The 21616-nt window shown below is 37.9% G+C and overlaps 2 protein-coding genes across 3 annotated transcripts; one reads left to right on the top strand and one right to left on the bottom strand.

Moving 5' to 3' along the window:
* Window positions 1-13: 13 nt before the first annotated feature.
* LOC114535555 lies at window positions 14-9256 on the bottom strand. Its single transcript, XM_028556856.1, has 5 exons — window positions 8570-9256; window positions 3859-5186; window positions 1443-1505; window positions 1114-1185; window positions 14-992 (listed from the first exon to the last, which is right to left on the bottom strand). Exons 2-5 carry the CDS (start codon window positions 5167-5169, stop codon window positions 168-170), a joined length of 2271 nt encoding a protein of 756 aa, XP_028412657.1. The 5' UTR covers window positions 5170-5186; window positions 8570-9256; the 3' UTR covers window positions 14-167.
* Window positions 9257-13232: 3976 nt separating this feature from the next.
* LOC114535568 (kinesin-like protein KIF20A) lies at window positions 13233-20889 on the top strand. Of its 2 annotated transcripts, none has more exons than XM_028556858.1 (17): window positions 13233-15577; window positions 15838-16132; window positions 16350-16713; window positions 17029-17229; window positions 17495-17567; window positions 17668-17877; window positions 17979-18022; window positions 18113-18180; window positions 18347-18418; window positions 18496-18642; window positions 18730-18895; window positions 19216-19404; window positions 19585-19724; window positions 19842-19992; window positions 20229-20328; window positions 20537-20619; window positions 20726-20889. In XM_028556858.1, the coding sequence occupies exons 3-17, from the start codon at window positions 16375-16377 to the stop codon at window positions 20744-20746; spliced, it is 2004 nt and encodes a 667-aa protein (XP_028412659.1). In that variant the 5' UTR covers window positions 13233-15577; window positions 15838-16132; window positions 16350-16374; the 3' UTR covers window positions 20747-20889. The 2 variants fall into 2 exon arrangements, with proteins under 2 accessions (XP_028412659.1, XP_028412662.1); XM_028556861.1 differs by having other exon boundaries at window positions 13233-15927; window positions 16076-16132.
* Window positions 20890-21616: the final 727 nt, after the last annotated feature.

Here is a 21616-nt window from a genome sequence, read left to right as displayed (position 1 = left end):
GATCATAAATAAAACAGGATTTATAAAATATATTTTCTTTTATAAGATCTCATGTGCTTGTCACGTGATATATGCCTGGTAATAGGTGATGCCGTTCCTCAATCGTAAGCTAGTTGAGCAAAACCGGCAGAATATGTAGTGTCAAAGAACAAAGACTCGTCGACAGTTTAGGACATGATATCTGCTTCTAGTTTGAGATAGATGCAATCATCAACCATATACTTTCTCTTCTCCAACTGAGCATGGGCAATGAAGTCGTCAAATCCGACAATCACCGAGCGCTCTCCGCCTTCTGGTCGGTGAATGCCGTGATGTTTTCCGCCATCACGTCTAATATCGTTCACTTTCCGTTTGCGCACGATGTGTTCCTTCTCGCCTTCTGATTGGTCTAACAATGTAAACGTATACATCGGTCGCACTGGCCAGTCGAGTATGTTGTCATGGTCACTTGGCATGACGCGAGCATATACTGAAATCCAGTCCCCCAGGGTTTTACCTCGGCCATTGAGGTAGACCCATATTGACAGTTTATAACCGTACGATCCAGTATAAAACGGTTCACTTATGAGAGGGTCATCGATATCCCCATCTCTTATACGTCGTAGTCGTTTTCGGAAGTTCCTGATTGACCAAACAAATTCCGCCGCGCATGGTGTTGTGGGTAACGAACTCACCTCTGATTGGTTAAGAGATTGAATTTGATTCGTGATTTCTCGTTCAAATCGTTGATTCTGTTTGCGTTGATCTTTCACTTGGTCCTTAAGCGAGAGCATCGTTTTCTCCTGTGATTGGCTCGCTTGGTTTTGTTCCCTCACAAGTCTCTCCAGGTTGTTAACGGTGTCAGTCAGTTGCTGGATCAATAGGCTTTGTTTCTGCTGTTCCATCTGTTGGCATTCAATCTGTTCCTTTTGGTCCAATGCGAGTTTGCTGACGAGTTTGAGATGGCCATTCAGATTTGATTTCATGTGCTGGTCAACCGCTATTTCTGTTCCCTAGAAGACAATAACACGGATATCATAATTCATTGATAATTCAAATCGATGATCTGTATTGTTGATTGAGGCTTGTGACTAATAACTACAGTATTCAGCCCGAAATAAAGACTTCACTCACCGAAAAATGGCAACCAAATCTTTGAAACTCGCAATGAACTTTGGAATAATGTTCTTGATTATAGGATGACATCTGGACAGAGAAAATGCACATTTAATTTTTTTGAATAATTTTAGACTCTTTGAATATGCATTGTCTAAGGGTGAAAATATTCCCTGAGGTCAATGAGTATCGTCAAGTCAATGATTGACAGGCGTTTCATGTGAGTTCGAGACACTTTAAAAGCAGACTATTTTACTGCTTCAGAATGGATCAACCAAGGCAATATTTACCCCTATAATCGCATCCATTACCGCATGATTTGTTTATGTTCTCAACTAGCAACATACCTGTCGAAAGGTTCCTGTATTTAAATATGAACTTGGGTAATCGGGAACTACGTCTGTAGCCGGCTACAAAACATAGATAAGATATCGTATTAGGTATAAATTTTTAGAATAGATATATATTACCATACTACTAGTTGATATGTTGTTAGTAAAACCGCTGAATCGCAGCACGACTCGCTTATAAATTGTTATCACCTGCGACGTTTTGACCGTGAAATGTTTGCTTCGAGAGATGAAGGATTAATTGTCGCACTTGAAGCACGCTTGGATTGCATAAGAGGTTAGTTTACCGGAAGAGTGTGCATGGCCAATTAAACTTATCTGATAGAAATCAAAGCACATATTAAAGATAGGCAGCGCTTTAGGGTCGGTTGGATGAAGATGTTGTTATGCGTTTCACATATGCGTTTCTCTTGTACATATCAACTGAGATCAACCAATTTTGTTTTCAAGAAAAAGTTCCCATGTTCATTAAAATAAACGAAGAATTAAATGCTGTCCGACTAAAAAGTGTTAATTAAAGATTTAATTGAATTACATTTATTAATTATTGCGATAAATCATAAATATTTCAGTTATTTTCTTGTGAGAATGTTTCTCTCTGCATTGATCGATAGTGACCACGTGGTATTGAGTATTGATCATTCACTCAGTTTTATCTTACAAATAACCTAGATGATAATAATCATTGCTAGCAGACGGATTTTTCTTGTGATAAAGATGTATATTTAGATCAGGCATCGTTGCCTTCTAATTTAATAGATGTCATGAAAACCTGGTGTAATTTAATTAAACTCTTAAATTTAGGGTCTGTAAATATTTTATACCATTTCATGTTTATGGCTTATTACATTAAGTTGTCAGTATACCAGTAGCACAGTCGTGATAAGACCGAAAAGATGACATACATGTGCTGAGATAGAAAAACTAGCATATTAAATATAGCAACCATAGATAAAATTACGTAGATTAAAATTAAAATAGATATTTAGTTTTCAATGATGTAGCCACTAAACTTAGCCCATTAAGCTGCAATTCAAGAATATAAACTGAGTCCTTATAAATCATCAGGTGCAGTTCTAAGCTCATAGTTCCGAGGTAATGAATATTACTACAGTAACTATAGCCTCAGCTCAAGGTAAAGTCAGAATTCAGGAATATGTAATGCTATTTTTATTCAAACAAGATGAAGTATAAAACGTAGTGTAACTATTTTTCTGCTCTACTCTAAAACTAATAAACCTCTGCATGCTTGACCTTATGGCACTGCTAAACGTTGGCATTTCATCTGCTAATGTGTCTAAATAGCAGGGTTTTAGCAGTGGATGGATGAACCACATACTTCCTAATAGAGGCGCTATAAAACGCCTTTACTAAATGTTAAATTGCATCCACCTAAAGAAAAGACAAGCGCGCGAAGTTGCCACAATCCCTGATTGCGTTCCGTAAATAGAGTTGTGAGTTCCCCCCGCAAAATTCCTACCTCGCTTCTGCTTGCCTGTGGCTGTGGTGTATTTTTCGCATCAATTTGCTGCAAAGACATGCCCAAAAATCGTCGGATTACGTTCATATCCTGCGTTGAAAAGTATCCATCCATCTTTTTTAGAATTAGGGAGAAAGCTTACGCGCTCGTATTTCGCTTTGCCTAACTAAGTGTCTTTTAAGCACGAGTGTCTGTTTCTCACCAAAACTGCTATTTCATTAATCACATTCTATGTTATCGCTTTCACGTCAATATCAAAAAATCCACGCGCGAATTGCAACATTCTGCTCGTCTTTGATTGGTTGCAGTTGATAAAATCTCGCAATGAACTCGCGCATACCTTATGCCGCGGAAATTGCGAAAGCAATGTGGTTTCCCTGATAGGATCATATTAGTGAATGCTTCTTTCATTATCTCCTAATGCTTATTTTGTGAAAATATTGATAAGGGTTGGTATTGCGTCTTCCTAAGTGGCTCATAAAAGTACTGTATTTGAACCAGGATGAAAAACTTATATTACCCTTAGCTGGTGTTGACAGTGCTCGCACTTAAATATTCGCTGGATTAACTGAACTTGGGATACTAATTGGTGACTGTTTGGGAAATGAAAGTGGAGAGAGGATAGAACATCCCCCCCCCCCCCGAAAGTGTAAGCATTTTATGCCTCAGCTAAGAATTTGATCAGATCTGATCGCATTATACGATGTAAACAGAGTCTTCAATCTTTTTTCTCATGTTTTGTATGCTATAACATGTCAATTTAACTTTGACATTGGATCTTTATCGATTAAGATACTCCACTACGATTTTATCGTAAACTTTATATTTCATGAGAATCGTCACACACAGACGACAGCGCTCTAAGATGAATCCAGGTTTTATTCAAGTTATTCTATGATGGTGTCAATGATAAGAATATATATTTATGTATACCTTTTTATTTGTTTTCTCTGGACAACTCTCCTGTGGCGCTTTCGGGTGAAAGGAATTCCCATTGAAACTATTCTCCTCATTATTTTCACGGTTCGAACTTTCGAGGCTTTCATCAGGAATATCAGAGTATAAACCAACAGATAATTCGATCTGGTTCCTGTTATCTCCGCATTGCGCACATAACTCATCAACACGTTTTAAAATATCTTCAGGATGAATCTGCTGTTCGGTGATAGCGCTGTTATTACGACAAATGTTAATCATGCCTTGTTGCCTTGTCGTCACGTCTGGGTCAGTGCGGTCATCCTGGTGTCCTTCCTCGTTGTTTACAGTATCATAGGAATCGTTTGTGATTAGGTCATGATCTTGGGCTGTACTATGACCACTTGTGAATATAGGTTTTTGAGAATGCTCCCCGTGAACGGTAATATTTGAGGTTATCGCTATGACTTTCTTGTCAGTAGTTTCGCTTACAGATTGTGGAATTAGCTGAGGTGTTGCCAAGTTACACGAATATCTCTTCATATCAATCACTCCGTATTTTTTCAGGCTCTGAGTCTCTTCAGGAACTCTTATCAAATCTATCTTGGCCGAGGTTGAACCAGCTTTGAACAGACTCTGAGATTCTTTCATACTTTCCTCAAAACCATTTACCACAGGATTAGTAAAATCAATAACCTCAATTGTTCTTTGTTTTTGACTTGGAATCAATTCAAAACCGCTCGTGTCCGAAACTTGCGAGCTAGCGCTCGGAATCCCACCAAGATCTACACTTATCCTTTCATGTTCTTGATTAATATCCACCTTCATCCTTGAAGGCCCCTCTCTAACATACTCTGACACTTGAGGTTCCTCAACTTCACAGTCTGTATCACTTCCAGAACTCGACGAGTCGCTGCTAAAGATCCGAGGAATACACGAACGCCTACGATATCTTTCCGAGTACTCTTCATCGGAACTTTCCTCCGAAGAGTCGTCGTTATCGCAAAACCAGAGACGATACAGTTCGTCCATTTTCTTCCTTGTTTCAACAGAGTTTTTGGTGATATTTTCGCTCTTGCGTTTCTTTCTTTTCCCCCTTGAGCCTCCTCCACGAGTCCAGCTTTGATTTTGAAAAGGCTTGATGAAGACTTGTTTCCATGACCACCTCCACGAGTGACGTGAGCTCCCACTTCGTTTTCGCCGAGTAACTTGTTCCGACTGTCCACGATCCAGTAACGATATGCGAAGATCGGTCAACGACGGATCGCCATATTGCCAGTTCTCGTTTGCTCTGATTGCTGGGAGCGAGGCGACAGCGACAGCGGCCATCGTAGTCCAATTATTACCTGAAATTAAAATAGGATGTTTGACTACCACGTACGAGAGAAAGGTGGTTGCATTTTAGCATTGTGGTGCATATGTAGGCTGATCAGGTGAAAGCTCGTATTGTGATGTGAAGGGGAAAGTGATAGAAGCATTACATAAGCTGGTAAGCTCTCCTCTGGAGGTCTGAGAAGCCTTCCAGCGAAGGAATGTTCATTAAGAGTTTTATAATATGAGGACATCGGAAGATGCGACATGGTTGACATTGCCCTCCAGGAACTTCGTTCGTCAAGAATGTTGGAACAGTTCACGTGACGAGATGAACGGGAGCCATGCAGGGTCATGAGTCCCCAGATAAAAGGCTAAAAAGGATCATTTTAATACCACCATAAACCTTTGCATACTTCAAATATTTTTCATAATAAGTTCTTTACCAGGACTTGACTTTTTGTCAAAGCGTACTTAACATCATGCGCCCGTCTCAGTGTCGCGAAAGAATCCATAAACTTTGCAAGTGTTTGTTTTAATTTTAATTTCTGCATTTTTCTGCTAATGGAAACCACATCATATTAACTCGAGGTTAAAGGCTAGACCACACCCGTTCAGTAAGACAGTTTAGAATGAAAGATAAATGGAGAATTATCCCGTGATTGTTGCATAACATTATTGAAAGAAAAAACGATGTAAATCCTAGGACAATCCAGCGATCGAAAGCAAGTATTGTTGTTTATTGAAGTGACACTTTACAAGAATTCACAATAATAATAATCTCTGAGATAAGGTTCTCCGCTTTAGCGGAAATTAAAGATGAGATGAGTGTGAACAAACTTTCTGATAACTCAAATGACAGACGAGGAGACAGAATCTTATCATATGCAGACGAGTTTTATCTTTTCTGGGCGATTTAAGGATATTCTGACTCTTGCTTTAATGGAAGATATAAATAGCTCAAACGTATATGGAGGATTGTAGGCGTATAAGAGTGTAGCTTTACTAGATGAGAAACCACACAAGCGTATTTTATAATCGGAAATTTCGAACGAGCGCGCGACGTATGCTAATCAAAACAGGTTTGCTAGCGCCGCCAGGGTGCACACACGCAGTAATCACTACCACCCTTGGGGTTTGAGCAAATAAAAATATTAGTTTTATCAACGGGAATGCGCTTTTTCCCACACGGTGTGTGTTTTTAATACGTCATAGTTTCTAAACTGTGCAAAAACAACGATATTAATAACTTAATACACTTCAGATCGGACTTTTTATTGATCGAATTTACACCTTTACGACGAAATTTAAGATAAGCCTTCAGGGAAACGCATTTTAACCACGACTTTGTTTTTTGCCGAACATCTTTAAATTTTTCCGCGTAGAATTGTAATGGAGGTAAACTTTACAAGAATTAAATCTTTCTATGAATAACTTGAAAGACTAGCGCGTATTTGAAGCAATTAACGCAAAGAGCGGTGCGCGTTGAACATTGTTGATTCAGAGCGTCAATCTGTGACTGATCAGCTTTTTTATGCTTCACGAAGCAGTTTAATTCACTAGCAAAGCATCAAAGGTCTAGGACGGAATCTATTTGAAATGTAGCTGTTGAAACAAAACAAACAAATGATACATCAAAGGAAATTATATGATTATTTTGTGAGTCGTAATGTTAGCCCACATGCGGGTCTGTTGATTAAGTGGTAACCCGCAAACTTTCCGGCCCGCGTGCATCCGTGACGCACGTGCACGATGTGAATTCCCAGATTGATAACGCCGCTAATATATCGCCAAGTTTCGCGCAAGATCAAAACGATTTTTTTCTACCGTTCCTCGCTTGTAATAGATATTCCTGATATCCTAGTATATTATTACCAGTGTATTAGTGAAATGCGTGTGTTTTATCAACTTAAGATACTTAACAATTAATCTCACTGTATCCAGGAATATATGTATTAGATATTGATTGAATTTCATCCTTGTCTTTGAGTGCATGTAAAAAAATGGTGTACAATCCGTGTACGTTGATAAAAAATTAAAAATTTTTGTGGTATGGTATATCCTTTCATCTTATATCCTGTACCTAAGTATGGTTCATCACGTTTTACACTTACAATAGGCAAGCATTCAGCTTTCCTGTTTATTAAAACAGAACCTAATCTAATAGCTCTAAGCTCACTTTAAAATCTTTATTTATCGTGTGATTTTTATTTACATTTCACTAAATCTCTCTTTGATTAACTTCACTGTCACCCTTTGATTTATTGGGAGGAAAGCAAAAAAAATGTTTTGACTTTTGCGATTAAATATCATTTGTCTTCGGAGTCTACTTTGCATTATTTGCGGTGGGCGCAGATCTGGATTAGTGCCATAATACGTTCGTAAGATGGATATTCTCCTGTAGAAAAAATCATGCGCAAATCATGCATACTCATTGTCCACGAATTACGCTTGTTTGCGCAGAATTATCCCGTACCTGCGGGGTTTGAGAACATTCAACCAAAAACTCAGAGGAAGATTTTAGATAATCCTGTGTCTCTCACAGTGAAACATAAGCGCAGCGGTGAAAGTCATGATTAACCAGGACGGTATGTGTCCACCCTGGATTAACTAGTGTGCCAAGAAAAACCTTGGACTAAATGTTCGCGTTTTGTTTCGCACAACCCTGCTGGGTAAGGTCACACACGTTTAGCCTTGCAAAACATTTGCTTGGTTATTTATGAAAAACAGTCAGGAATGGGTATATCATCTTCGTAATAAAACACAACTCTAAGTGCTTGTCAACATGACATACCAGACTAATGAATGATGTACACTCATGAATTCTTTCATCAAATTATACAATGTGAGCTGAATTCAGGCAAGCTGATAAACGCGTAGAAACATGCATCAAATATTACATATCATTTAGACTAAATGAGACGATTTAATTCAGCAATAAACCATTTTGTGGCAACCAATTTACGGTAAAATCGTTGCTCAAGATCTTGAAATTTCGGAGTCTCATAGACAATAAGGAGAGTCTTTAAGTACTCTTAGGTACGTATTGAGAACATGTATTCAACACTGCTGGGTATGTGCCTTCAGGGCTAGGGGCAGGTCAACCTGACAGACTGCTTGCAAGATTTAAACTAAATATTCTTCACGAGCCGTCTGAAGTAATATTACAATATAGTCGCTGTAACAAGCAGGGAAAATAGTGATATCTTACTATACGTATAGCTACTCATCTTTCAGTATTATTTAAACCCGTGCATTCCATTCAAATGTATGTCTGTATCACAATCCAAGCTAAACTCCTATCTTATTTTCGCACCAAAAATACGCAGTTACACCGCAGATGCTTATACTGTCCAAAAACTGTAACAAATTCTAACAGTACAACCCCCATACATTCCGTTCTAATTTATACATTTACCTTCAGGAACTGTCGTTTAAAAAACGCGTCTTTCCTTTTCTCCAAATTCGCTTGACTTGCCAAGAATGCTCTTCCAAACTGACCAAATGCGTTAAACACTTTTTAGGATGAACCCCTGTCTGGTTTGTGGCTCACTAACGAATCAAAGGTCAATTTATTACGTTTCCAGCTTTGGAGCTCTGCCAAAGCGTTTGGATCTTAACGTTGCTGATTTATAACTCGCGCACTCGCTTCACGATCGTCGTGTTTGCGCGTCACTTATCAGAGGTTGTCGTCGATATTGCGTTTAGGACTTCAGGCAATGAGTACCGCGCTGTTTCCTCGCAATGTCATATATTTGCCCTCAGATGTGCTTCATATAAAGATCACAATCATAACCTAGATTGACAACCCTTCGTAACCCATTTCCTGTGTTTGACATAGCATAAAGTGAGTGCGCGCGTGGAAAAAGGATGTTGTGCGCGGCTGTAACGCGGAAGAATCATTTTCACACTTATCGTATAAAAAACACATGTACTTGCAAAATTACATTGGAGGTGAAAAGGTATTTAATTGAAATAGAAAATAATGCAGGACAAACTGGAAACCTATAAATCATACCGATTTCTATTTTGTTTCTTTTGGCAACCAGTTTGGCAGGTTCTTGAATAAATTGCGCGTGATTTATGCATAGGATATTTATAGGATATTTAAATATAATGCGCAAGTTTGCGATTGCGAATACACAGCGAAGCCTCGTTTCGGTGTAATTGTGGCTTGGTGCTGGAGAGAGTAAATAGATGCCCGCGTTAGTGCCATCATTTGTTTAGGTGGCCTTAATTTAAGATAAATTATATAACTTTAATGGTAATTTAAGTGAAGCTAAATATATTCTATTATATGATGGCTTATTAGAACTTTTAACGCTCTATAAATCATATATATATATAGGTCTGATTAATCCGTAATTAGGTTCATTTCCTAACATTGATACGGTAGTGTTTGCCGCCCTGTCGTATGCCGACTAAAATTACGACCCTTCAGTCATGTCGGCTGATACACTCTCTACCCTCAGGACTTGAGACGATGATGTAAGTGAATTGTGTGCTGGTCTAAATCTCTCTTACCGTGTGTTTAATTTTAGTCTTTGTTCTTGGACATAAGAATCTAGTGACGTGTTCATATGAGGAATGTTTTCACGAGATATGATATGATGAGACAATCTTTATACAATCTATTCTCATATCTTCTTCTTCTCAAATCAGTTAGGATATCATTGGCTTGTAAAATTTGGAATGTGAATGACACTTTATGGATTTATATTACTGGAATATATCTCACTCAAAGACGAAATGCGTAGGTTTTGTCACGAAAGCGTGTACATAAGAACGGATGTTTAATCATTGTTCTGACATCTTTCTGCTACTATCCCGTAAGCTAATCTCAAACGCGTTAAATTGTTAAACAAAGGCGCAGTTCCTGGCTTGTTTACTTGCATGGGTTGGTGATAATTGCAGGAAAAAATGCGCTAATTTATATTAAATTATTGTCGAGTGTTTTGCTGCAGATAACATAACATTTAAATACAGTTTAAAAAAATTATCTTTCATTGTTTAATGCCGCTAGAACATATTTATCGAACTTTTTTAAGTCTATTTTTGTGTTTCCTGTCATGAAGTAGCCTGGGCTGATGACTTCCATTTCTTTAATGTCTGTGGTTTCTGGTTTGGTTTCTTCAAAAGGTGGTTCTCTTATGATCACGACAGTCAAAAGCTTCTCCAAGTCCAACCGTTGTGTTCTACGCGTATATGACGGTTCTTCCAACGATAACACTTTATTGGGCTGGTGGTTCGTGCGGTGCGTGCGCATGGTTGTTAAGAAACCATCAAGGATTGTCGTCTGTGTTATACTAACCTCTCAGGCCATGCAAAAAAATCACTAAATACTTGAAGTGTGTATATAAACACTCTTCATGCCTAGCTTCGACCTATCATTTGCCAGAAGCATTCATTTTTTACACTATAAGCTCATTGTCTTGATAAAATGTTTTTATGAACGTGATTAACCTTGTTGACAATATCAAAACTGAATTTTGCGCATTCCAACAACATGTCGGCAAGTTAGTAGATATTTGGAGTGAAAACAGTAGCCATGGTAGTTTATTGACTGTTACTACGGGTGTGGTTAATAGTATATTGCTTCTGCTAAGCTCTCCTTGAAACGCGAGAAAAACTACAAGTGGATGAGAGTTTTTTACATTCCTGACAAACAAGCTTGTTCTTAGGCCTTGCGCGTAAGCTCTTGAAGGTACGAGATATATAGGCGAGATTAACCTCGTTTGTTGTAACGGTCTATCGTTCCATGTCTATCATGTTTGCTACATGTCATATAAATAGCTAACATAAGTTATAGCACCTTTTGTGGTGAGATATCCTTAGCCAAGGAAATTATTTCTATGTAACAAATTCAGTCTATGATGAAAAATGCAAAATTAGCAAAGTCTATTAAATTAGCTTTAAACTGTGCCACTCTAAAGTTGAAATCGTGAACGGGCTTTGAAACATCTCGAAAGAGGCTCGAGGCAGGCCTGATAAATACTGCCGGAAAAAACAACGTAAATCTAATCGGATTATGTCTGATGAAAGTATAAAATCATAGATACCGTTGAATCTATATTTACCATTTGCAACTAAATTTAGTTTTTAAAATCAACCGAGTCTTGCGAGGTTTATGTTTAAAAAGATGCGTCTTCTTTCAGCATGCAATGAATGACGAGTACTTCAAACCATGATCGTTTAGGCAGTCGACTGGTCGCGCGTTTTCAAGTATTATTAAAACAGACCACAGGTATTTTTTCAACCACCGATGGCTTGCAATGCATGTCATTATGCTATAGATCATTATCATGCATTGATTGTAAAGTGTGTCTATCTTGCACTCGTTGTTTAGTTTATTTTAGTTTTCCTCCGGACATACCAGAGGTGGCGTGATTCATTTCCTGTTTTTTCATTAATTAGATATCCAATACACAAACGCCACTTTATGCCATTACCGCAATAATTTATACCCACGTTCAGGAACCGATATTTTCAACTGATCAGCCCCGGTCAAAGGGGTTGTTTATATCAGCCGGGCAAGCTTACCATGCAGGTTAATTCGAGTCACGAAATTTCTTTGAGCCACAACAGAATGGGTTAATCAACTCTACGGCAGGTTTACAAACTATTAGTTGTAGTAATGGGGGTATCCTACAGCTCTATCACTCACTAGAAACCATGAGTTGGTATAGCGAAGGAAATAAGTCAGTCTGATTAACCAGGCCAGACCAACTCACAGAAACAACCCGTAAATGAACTTGTTAACGGATACAGTAACCTTGACAAAGAGATTTAAGGATCCCTAGATCGATGCAAATTAGTTCCTAGGTTAGAGTAATATAGACCTCATCAGCACAGCATGTATACTAGCGCGTTTTAAACTCACAAAGCGAGGCCTGAATATAAGTTAGGCTTTTTATAGAGTGAATATGGGTTAATATGGTTAATTTACATACAATCTGAGGAAGTCTATGACATAGATACAGTATATATCACCACCTTAATATACAGATCACGTTAACTCGAGGTAGAATATGCCGAATATAGATTTCTACTCTGAATTGATCTGTACAATACCTTGTAGACTTTCTTGTTCAAATGGATTCTGATATATCAAGCACGTCTTTGCATTAGTCAGGTGATCTTCACAATGATATCACTTAGATGATTGTGTGTTTATTGTTCGGATTGAGAGTTGATAATTCGCTGGATTATTCCAAAGGATTATCGCTTCATACTGCCGTAAAAAATAGTAATTTTAATCTCGTAGTTGGTCTTTAATTGTCTTTCCGTTTTCCCAGTTATATGAGGTTCAGGTAACGTCTTAAAATGACTATCTGATTCGTGTTGGTCCAGTTTCACACCTGATTTCCAAGTAGGATTACCATTAATTGTGTAAAACAATCGTAAGACACTAGATATCGCATGTACTAGATAGATCAATATTGAATGAATGAACAATCACGAAATACAAGGTAATTATCAGTTCTTCTATTGATATTCCGCGGAAATGAAGAACAAATTAAAACTTTAAGTGTCCAACAATAGCATGGTATTGTTCAGCTTAGATCACGCATTCACGAAGATGGCATCACACCGAGTGTTGTACAATAGCTTGCCTTGGATCCCGCAAGGACTTGTGCTGTGTTCTGCTGTGCTGTAGTCGATTACTATAAATGGCTTATGAAGTCTTTTCGTGCCAGCATCAGTGTTATCGTGTGCTATCTTCTTATGATATTGTTGACTTGTTTTGTAGTGTATATAGTAACATATATATATAGGCATACGTCCAAAGATATATATTAGGTTTCTCAACTCTACCTTCGTGCGAAGATCTATGTAGAAAACTTACCATAACTTAGAATACTTTCTTCCCAGTACTTTTTATTTAAATTCGTTTTACACTTCACATTTCAGCACGTTACTGATAAATTTTTCCCAACTCGAGAAGGGATTTTGTTAAGGCTATTTTTTCTAGTCTTTGCTAGTTGAATTTCGTTTCTAACGAATCTAGGATTTCAATAATCTGTCCGGGTATTTACCTTGAGGCTCATTTTCCATTTCCCTATATAATTCTCAGCGATTTCAAGACCAGTTTTTATAATCTGTGCCTGCGATGAGAGGTACTTGATAAGTCATAAAGGCTAGTGAACCGCTTTCAGTATAAATCTCAAGTACGGAGTAGTTGATTGGGGCGTCTGATTTTGCAACTAGTTGATCTAACTGAAGTTTCCTGCTTAAATTTATAAGACGTTTTCGTTCCTACATGTCAGAATGCATGATAATGCATGAACATGCATATACTGTCAAAACTCTGGTTTGCCAAATAGCATGACGGTTTGTCTTACTCACGGCTGAATCACCTTGAAAACGTGAATCTGAAAAAGATTACTATCTTCTCACGTTACTAGCAGAGTGTAGATTTCTCTCTGCAAAATCGTGATGAAAAGGGAGCAAAGCATTGAATGCATGCCTCGTCTAATCCAAATCCTTTCAATCCGTCATATTTATAACACTTTGTCTTTGACGCGTGTTCGTATATGTCTTTATCTCTGTATAGCGTATTATTGAGTCAATGCAATGCCATTCTTGCGCCAAAAACACGCGAAGATGGCTTAATTAAGTTAACCAATGTTGCCAGGTGGCGTCATCTAAGTGTATAAGTGCGACCTGAAACCAGAGCCCCCAAATTTGGCAAAGGTATTTCATCATAAACCCTGAGATATTGTGTATGTGTATAGCCATATATTATTGCAAATGTATTATAGATTCTTATAGATGAATTATAGATGCTGTCTCATTTGATTTAGTATTAAACACAAACTTTATCTTGGACAAGTAGGCGCACTTTGGTTTGGGCTGATGTCACTTCAAACCATCTCTCGTGCAGTGTTTAACATTCACAATATACCCAGCACTGGGAATATGAAATCAGAACCCACAATATTTCATGTGCCATTTGGGATTTTCGCAACATGTATTCACTGCTGTATTTGTTTACCTGCACAGCAGATCTGGCGCAGGCGCTGTATGTTTTTTTAATCACGTGCTGTGTGGAGTTTGCTGGTCAACTGACTGGCATCTTTTTCCTGGGAAATTGTAAACGGCCAAATTGTTTTCACCTGATGAAAACAGCCTCGAACAACGCTGTTTTGCACCCCACAAACATAATGTCAACAATATTGTTGCACGACTTCTCGAAGCTTGACAAGTCGTTCCTGATGACAACTATATTTGTGGGGGTGCAAGAAAATTTATTCAATTCTCTTTTCATCAATCGGGAATAACTTGAACCTGTTTACCCACTGATGGACATTTCGTATTGTTATTTCCTCAGGATAAAACCTCAGGATAACGTAAGTTCCCAAATGGAACAGTTCCCTGCATAATGATTTGCTTTTTAACTATCACAGACTATGAGTTGGAAGCGTTGCAAAACGATTTAACACGAAACAAAACTTGTCTGTTAAATGTGTGAAAATGCTTCAAAACTGATTCGAGTCAGGGATCAATCAGCGTTGATCATCCATACATGCTATAAACATTATCCAAAAAAGGAATATAATAGTCTTTTTAAAACCTCTTACAAGCTGTGAAAAGTTTTTCCAATCCTTTGACTGTAAAAAATCCCTGCAGATATTCAGAATTGTTTTGGGGTTTTGTAAGGGCACGTCAATTTCGTAGTTCAAACGGTCAGAGCGGGAAGTTATTAACAAAATCATCATCGCTTAATGCAGATTTACTGACCGATAGAAGGTAATGCAATGAATACGCTGCTTTAATTATATCGTACTGTGGGAATGAAGAATCGATAGGACCAAAAAAAAAGCTAAGACTTCCTTCGCTGTTGGCAAACTATAGTCAGAACGTGGAGATTAAGAAAAATATGTCTAATTGAGTCTTTGAGAGGATTTAAATAAGAATGAGAAGAAGTTGATTTGAAAGAACAACAGAACAAGCTCAAAGATATTAAATATTACATTGATGTTCTCCGCAGTGACAGATTATTATAGATTTCATACTACAAAACTAATTATCACAAAACAAGGTTGTAAATCGTTTTACCTGATTCTCCTGAGATTACCCAAACAACAGTTTTGTTTACAACAAATACAGCGGCAATTATTTTCACGTTTTCACACTTGCACCTTAATTCTCTGGTATTTACCTTTCTGGTTGCATTGGGAACTTATAAGAAGAGGGCGCTCGTGAACCCCTTTTAAAACAACACACGCAAGTATGCAATATTTTCTTATCACCAGGGTAGTTAATTGTTTGCGAAAATTATCAGCAGGAAAAAGTAAATCCCCGATTATGGAAGATTATAGACACCATGCTAGCCCGATTTATCCCATTTACTGAAATAATTGCCAGATGAGAAAGAAAGTGGTTCAAGGTGGCTCACTGATCGCATATAAAAGACTGGATAGACGTCAGTTGTTCCACTTACAAACACGAGTTGAAACAGTCGGCTAAAACTGTTGGGAGATTAAATTTAATCCTTGATTAACAGTAATCCTCCTTCGAAAAATACTCGACCCAGGCTTTTGTATTATTTTTTCTTTTAATCGGTCCTCCGTTAACCAGTGAACTCTATAAAGTGGTGAGATCTAACAATAATGTAGCTTGCCATATTACCGTCATTTGCATCGCGATGAACACGGGTATATCGCCATTTGCCGTCCGCTTTAGCCGATGAACACCTGTACATCTTCCTGTCTACCGTCATTTGCACTAACGATGCACAGAAACAACATGCAAATATTCGTGTCAACCTTGAAGGTGGGTGTAGTGTAAACAAATTTATTCAATATTCAAGCAACAGCCAATCAGTATGATTTTTTGACTAAATGATCATTTTTAACCAATAGAAATAATTTATTTTCCTCTATAAATGTACATTGCACATGTGGTGGTGCTTCGTCTTCAGAGGAGAGTGTCAGATTGAATGTTGAAAAATCAGAAGAAACCTTTATTGCAGTAACAGGTACATTGAATTACAAGTTTGTATTATCATATTTTACAATGATATTTTCATGGAGTAGAATCAATAGCTAGTATATTCAGAAGACAACGCTCGCGATGTTTACATGATGATGGGTGGATTTTGGCATTTTCGCAGTTCAAAGCTCAGATTATAGGCTTAATGCAATGTGCAAGTCTTGGGACATAACTTACGAAATAAAAACATTTTATATATCTAGGACACGGCAGAAACAGTTAAAGAAAATGTCGACGAACTCTGATTCAAGGGAGCCTATAAAGGTGTACCTACGGATAAGACCTTTGACACGCGAAGAGATTCAAGTCGGAGAGTTTCAACACTGTTTAGAAGTGGAGAATGATCGTACGGTGGTTTTACATGCACCGGAAACATCCTTAACGTACAAACAGTCACGAAATGGCGCAAAATCTGAGGCTATCCAACGCTTCACTTTTTCACGAGTATTTGGACCGGAAACAAGTCAGAAACAGTTCTATGAAGGGACTGTTTTAGATGTGGTTAAGGATGTCGTTAGCGGACATAATAATCTGGTGTTCAGCTATGGAATCACAAATGCCGGAAAGGTACGTTATAATATTCGTTGTCAAACCCAAGTGCTATTGCAGCTTATTGAAGACAATGGTTTCTCAATTCTGAGGTTTTTATTACCGTAGTATGTCGTACAATCTCCTATCATTCATTGTTTGTAATCATTTTCTAACAAAGCATTTTATACGCCACTGATCACTAACAAAAAACTATCGTGATGAACTAACTCATGTTAACCAACCATAATTCCCTGAAGGAGCAATTATAGAATGCCTCGTCAACCCAATTCTTATATCTCGTAATAAGGGTCTTGGTAAATTTCTCATGATGAAATACATTGTACCTTTTAGACGTACACCATCTTGGGCAATCCAAAAAACGTCGGGGTTCTACCAAGAACTTTTAAAATCCTCTTTGAAAGCTTTAAAAACCGAACTTACGAGCGTTACAATTTTAAACCGAAAATGTTTGATGATGTTGTGAAACTGAGAGGTTCACAGGAGAAGGATGAAACAAAAAAGAAAAATCATTTGTTGTCAAGTGAAATTCCTGTAAGTAAACTGTTGGGATGATTACACGCCTAGGGCCGGTTGTATAAAACTCTTTTACTACATTTTGCATAGTTAAATCCTAGTTAACTCAGAAATACACGGCTTTAATTGGGACCATGTTATTTACTCATTTCAATGGCTTTATCTGAACTCAGCTAAGCGGGACCATGTAAACAGTCCCTAAATTCACAAACACATCTATAAGTTGTCAGTTGTGAAGCATCTGCATGAATCAAGCCTCTTTACTTTTCCTTTCTTAATTCAGACGCTTCCGGAAAGTCTAAGCACCTGTGATCTCTCGTCGCAAGACGGTGTTCAAGACGATCAAGACCAGGAAGGTATTCTTTATGCTTCAGATGAAATGAATTATTTTAAAACAGCAAGCCTCGGAGAAAAATTGTTAAAATCTGCAGCAATAAAACAGAGTTTTATGTTTAGATATTATCATCGATGCATCATCTTTAATAGCCGAGAATGTTGGTACTGAAGACGAAGGTCCGATACAGTTTTCAGTCTGGGTTTCATTCGCCGAGATATATAACGAGTATATTTTTGATCTCCTTGAACCGTTCTCGACAAAGAAAGAACCAAAAAGGAGAACAGCATTGAAGATTGGCGATGATAAAAATGGCAATCCCTATATCAAAGGTATGCAGTTTATCGTTCATAACTCATTTCAAATCTATAAGACAAATCAGATGGAAGAGAGCGAGATCTAGAAACTAATTGCTGCTTATCATGACGTGCAGGTCTTACAGAGGTTCAAGTGAATGACGCAGAGGAAGCCTACAAGGTGGAGTATCTTTATCAGTTTAACAGAGCTAACAGCTTCGTTGTGATCCTTCCATTCTACGTTATCTTATATTCTGATTTTTATTTATAGCTGCTGAATATTGGTCGAAAAAAACAAAAGATTGCGTCCAACAAGCTGAATCACACCTCGAGTAGAAGGTACCAAGTTCTTGTTCTTGTTTTGCAATTCATTGTAAACCTTTCCCGATCAACTTCTTTCCAACCGTTCCCCCCCCCCCGTTATGTCTCTAACACTAACCTCTCCTAAAAGCTATTCCAGCATGATCCTATATTTAAAACATACAATATTTTCCTTCTTTTATAGTCATTGTATTTTTACCTTGAAAATACTACGTGTTGTCAGTTGTCAGGACCCTTATGTGGCTCGGGTCAGCAGGTGCTGTATCCTTCTCTCAAGCTTTTGTAATGCAAGGTTTTCAAACAAAAATCCTGAAACTATTCTTCATATTTCAGATTGTCGTTTGTGGATCTAGCTGGAGCTGAACGATACACTAAAACCCAAAACAATGGCGAACGTTTGAAGGAAGCAGGGAATATAAATACCTCAATAATGACTCTTGGAAAATGCGTAGAGCTCTTACGGTACAACCAGAATCATGTGTAAGTACACTGTTTACTTATTGAAGTTGTACATCGCTCGGTAAAGCTTAAGGTTCATCATCTAATTTTAGTTTTTATCATTCCCAGAAATAACCAGAAGAACATTCCGTTCCGGGAAAGCAAGCTCACACGTCTGCTTCAAGGTTTCTTTTCAGGAAGGGGAAAAGCGTCCATGATTGTAAACGTGAATGAATGTGCCTCCGCGTTTGATGAGACTCTTCACGCTTTGAAATTCTCAGCAATCGCGAAAAAGGTAACTTAAAACCTGTATTATCGTGACAAATGAAACAAGTGAAAGCTTTCGATGCAGCCCTGGTTTATACGATGAGGCCTGGTTTATACGATGAGGCCTGGTTTATACGATGAGGCCTGGTTTATACGATGAGGCCTGGTTTATACGTCGCATTTTAGTCGAATTCTAACACTTCAAATAATAGGTAGTATATTTGATCAGATAACATTTAAACAAGGCCTAAGTGTTGTCAAATGTATCGTGTTGCAAGGCAGCACTTCACCTTCCTACTGTAACATCTAGTCCTTCTCACAGAATGATCTTTTTGTCCATTTATTCAGGTAACTACGGTAGCTAATACCCCACAGTTGCGACCGCGAATCCACACTCGTCTTCTACGAACACCTTTGCGATCCACTCGTGTACCATTGACCCCGGCCGTTGATAATTCGTCTCCTGCTTTATCAGGGGCTTTAAATTTTACTGAAGCGGACAGCAACATTGACATTATCTCTCTTGAGGAAAACCAGGTAAAATACGGCTTGAATATGACCAAGAAAGACAGCTTAAGAACAAGTTTAACCGTAGAGGCTAAAAGTTTTAATTGTCCAGTTTTGTATTGCGGTCTGTCAAATATATCAAAGCATGCGTGCGACGCAGACCGCAGTATAAACTGGACACAGCTAACCTATCCGTAACGATTGTTTTAGGAACTGCATGAAGAAAACGCGATGTTGAAAAAAATTCTTATGGCAGAAAGAAAGGAAAAGATTGTGATGGAAATGCGAATTCGAGACGAAGTGGGTCAAGAAATGGCTGAACAGATTGCGGAAATAGAGCGAAATTACGAGTTAGTATTTAAGAAAAACTGTTGTATTTTCATTCCGATGCCTTTGGTGTGTCGAATATTGCAATCTTTGCGAATAGAGTCCGCAATGGAGACGATGTTTTTCCGTTTGTTTTTCAGGGAACGTATGGAGGAAGAGCAAACAGCAACTGTTGAGTTGTATGAGAAGAGATTAGAGATTCTGAGTCAATCCATTAAGAAGGGAAGAAAACGTGCTTCAATTGAATGCTTTGAGGACGAAGATTTTTATCAGGAGGAACTTGTTTATGAGGTACTGGTCTGGTCCATTTGTGATGTAGAGGCAATGAACGAGGAAAATTGCTGATTTTTAGAATATTGTGACTTTGTGGCATTAAAAGAAACGCTTGAAAGATCGAAGATCAATCACTACAGAGTTACAAACAATAAGAAATTCTAAAATACCTGAGATAGAAATGGGAAGAGAAAAAAAACCCTAAACCTATCAATCTAGATAACATGAAGTTTTTCTCTTTTCTTTTCTCTCAGAACGAATCGTATTGTCGAACGTGCGGCCAGGTAATCACGAAACCTCGCACCAAGACAAGCAAGAAAGGAGTATTCACTGGAAGCTCTATCACAAGTTCAGGTATTTATAATGCTTTTTTCCTGTCAGCCTAGTACGAGTTCTTCTTCTTAATAGTTTTTTTTATACACTGAAGATCAGTGTATTGTATACCGACTCATTTTTCATATTCGTTTTCGGCTTTTTGTATTCCGAATTTGCATCTTACGTTTTAATGCCAAACGCGTTCTCGCCTTGCGTCAATTTTTTGTTGTCTTGACACCTTTATCAGCGAAGAAATTGAAAAGAAAAATGTTTCCCTCCACTCCATCAACGCAAAGACGTTTTTCATTCAAGGGAAGCTCTGCTAAGAAAGTAAGTTTCATGCATATAAAACTTTAAAAAATTCAGAAAAATTCATCGACCATGCATCGCCCTAACTTTCTATACCTTTTTCATTTATCACGATTACTCCATCAAGAGGCCAAATGAGGCTGTTTAAACTTACCCAATCACAAGAAGCGGTAGATTTACTCCGGCTGGCGGACTCGCGTCACTTCGTGTGAATGTTTTTAACCAAAAATAATTCGCTTCAGTTGGATTTAAATGTAGAATTCCTAGGCTTTTAAATAGAGCAAGAAAAATCGAATAATGTAACATAAATGAATAAATATATATTGTTAAATTTAAATAAATCTCTTGGAAAGTTTATAAATTAAGATGTTTTAAATAAAATTCCTCGTGTCATTTTTAAACATTTTAGAGTAACTGTAAACCAGTTGGTGTTCCGTCATCTGTACAGCAACAGCACTGTTTTATCAGAAACCTTATTAGGAGCTTTAAGGCGGTCTTGTGGCACTATGTAACTTTCCTTGCAACTTGCAATGCAATTCCACTCCTGGGGCATCTAAGGTTGTCAAATACGAACATTTCTTGCGACGTCATCTGCCAACGTTTTCTTAGCCTTTCGAACACTCTTCATTAATTAACATCCCTCAAAATTATAGTTGCTTTGAAACTGAGTTGCAAGGAAAATTGCATAGTGTAACAGAGCCTTAAAGCAAGTAACTATAGATTCATTATTCTCGCATGTTCTCAGCTTACGTCATCAGCCAGAACTCGTAGTCGCGTTGCTAAAGTTCTCTATTGTTCATTGCCAACCAATTACGCAAGACCTCCCACACAGATTAACGTATTTGCTTGCTGGATAATGAAGGATAATCTTAGACAAATGAAAGTTAAATGTTTCATGTTATTTTATATCAAGTCTTGGCTTGCAGGAGTGTCTGCTAACAAGCTTACTATAAACAAATGTAATTTACTCTATAATCCTGCTTTATGTAAGGTTCCCATGTGTGGCAAATGTTTTTCT

The sequence above is a fragment of the Dendronephthya gigantea genome, unplaced genomic scaffold (genome assembly GCF_004324835.1).
Source record: "Dendronephthya gigantea isolate DGI-Jeju-01 unplaced genomic scaffold, DenGig_1.0 000002F, whole genome shotgun sequence".
NCBI lineage: Eukaryota > Metazoa > Cnidaria > Anthozoa > Malacalcyonacea > Nephtheidae > Dendronephthya > Dendronephthya gigantea.
This window is presented reverse-complemented; position numbering and strand designations above follow the sequence as displayed.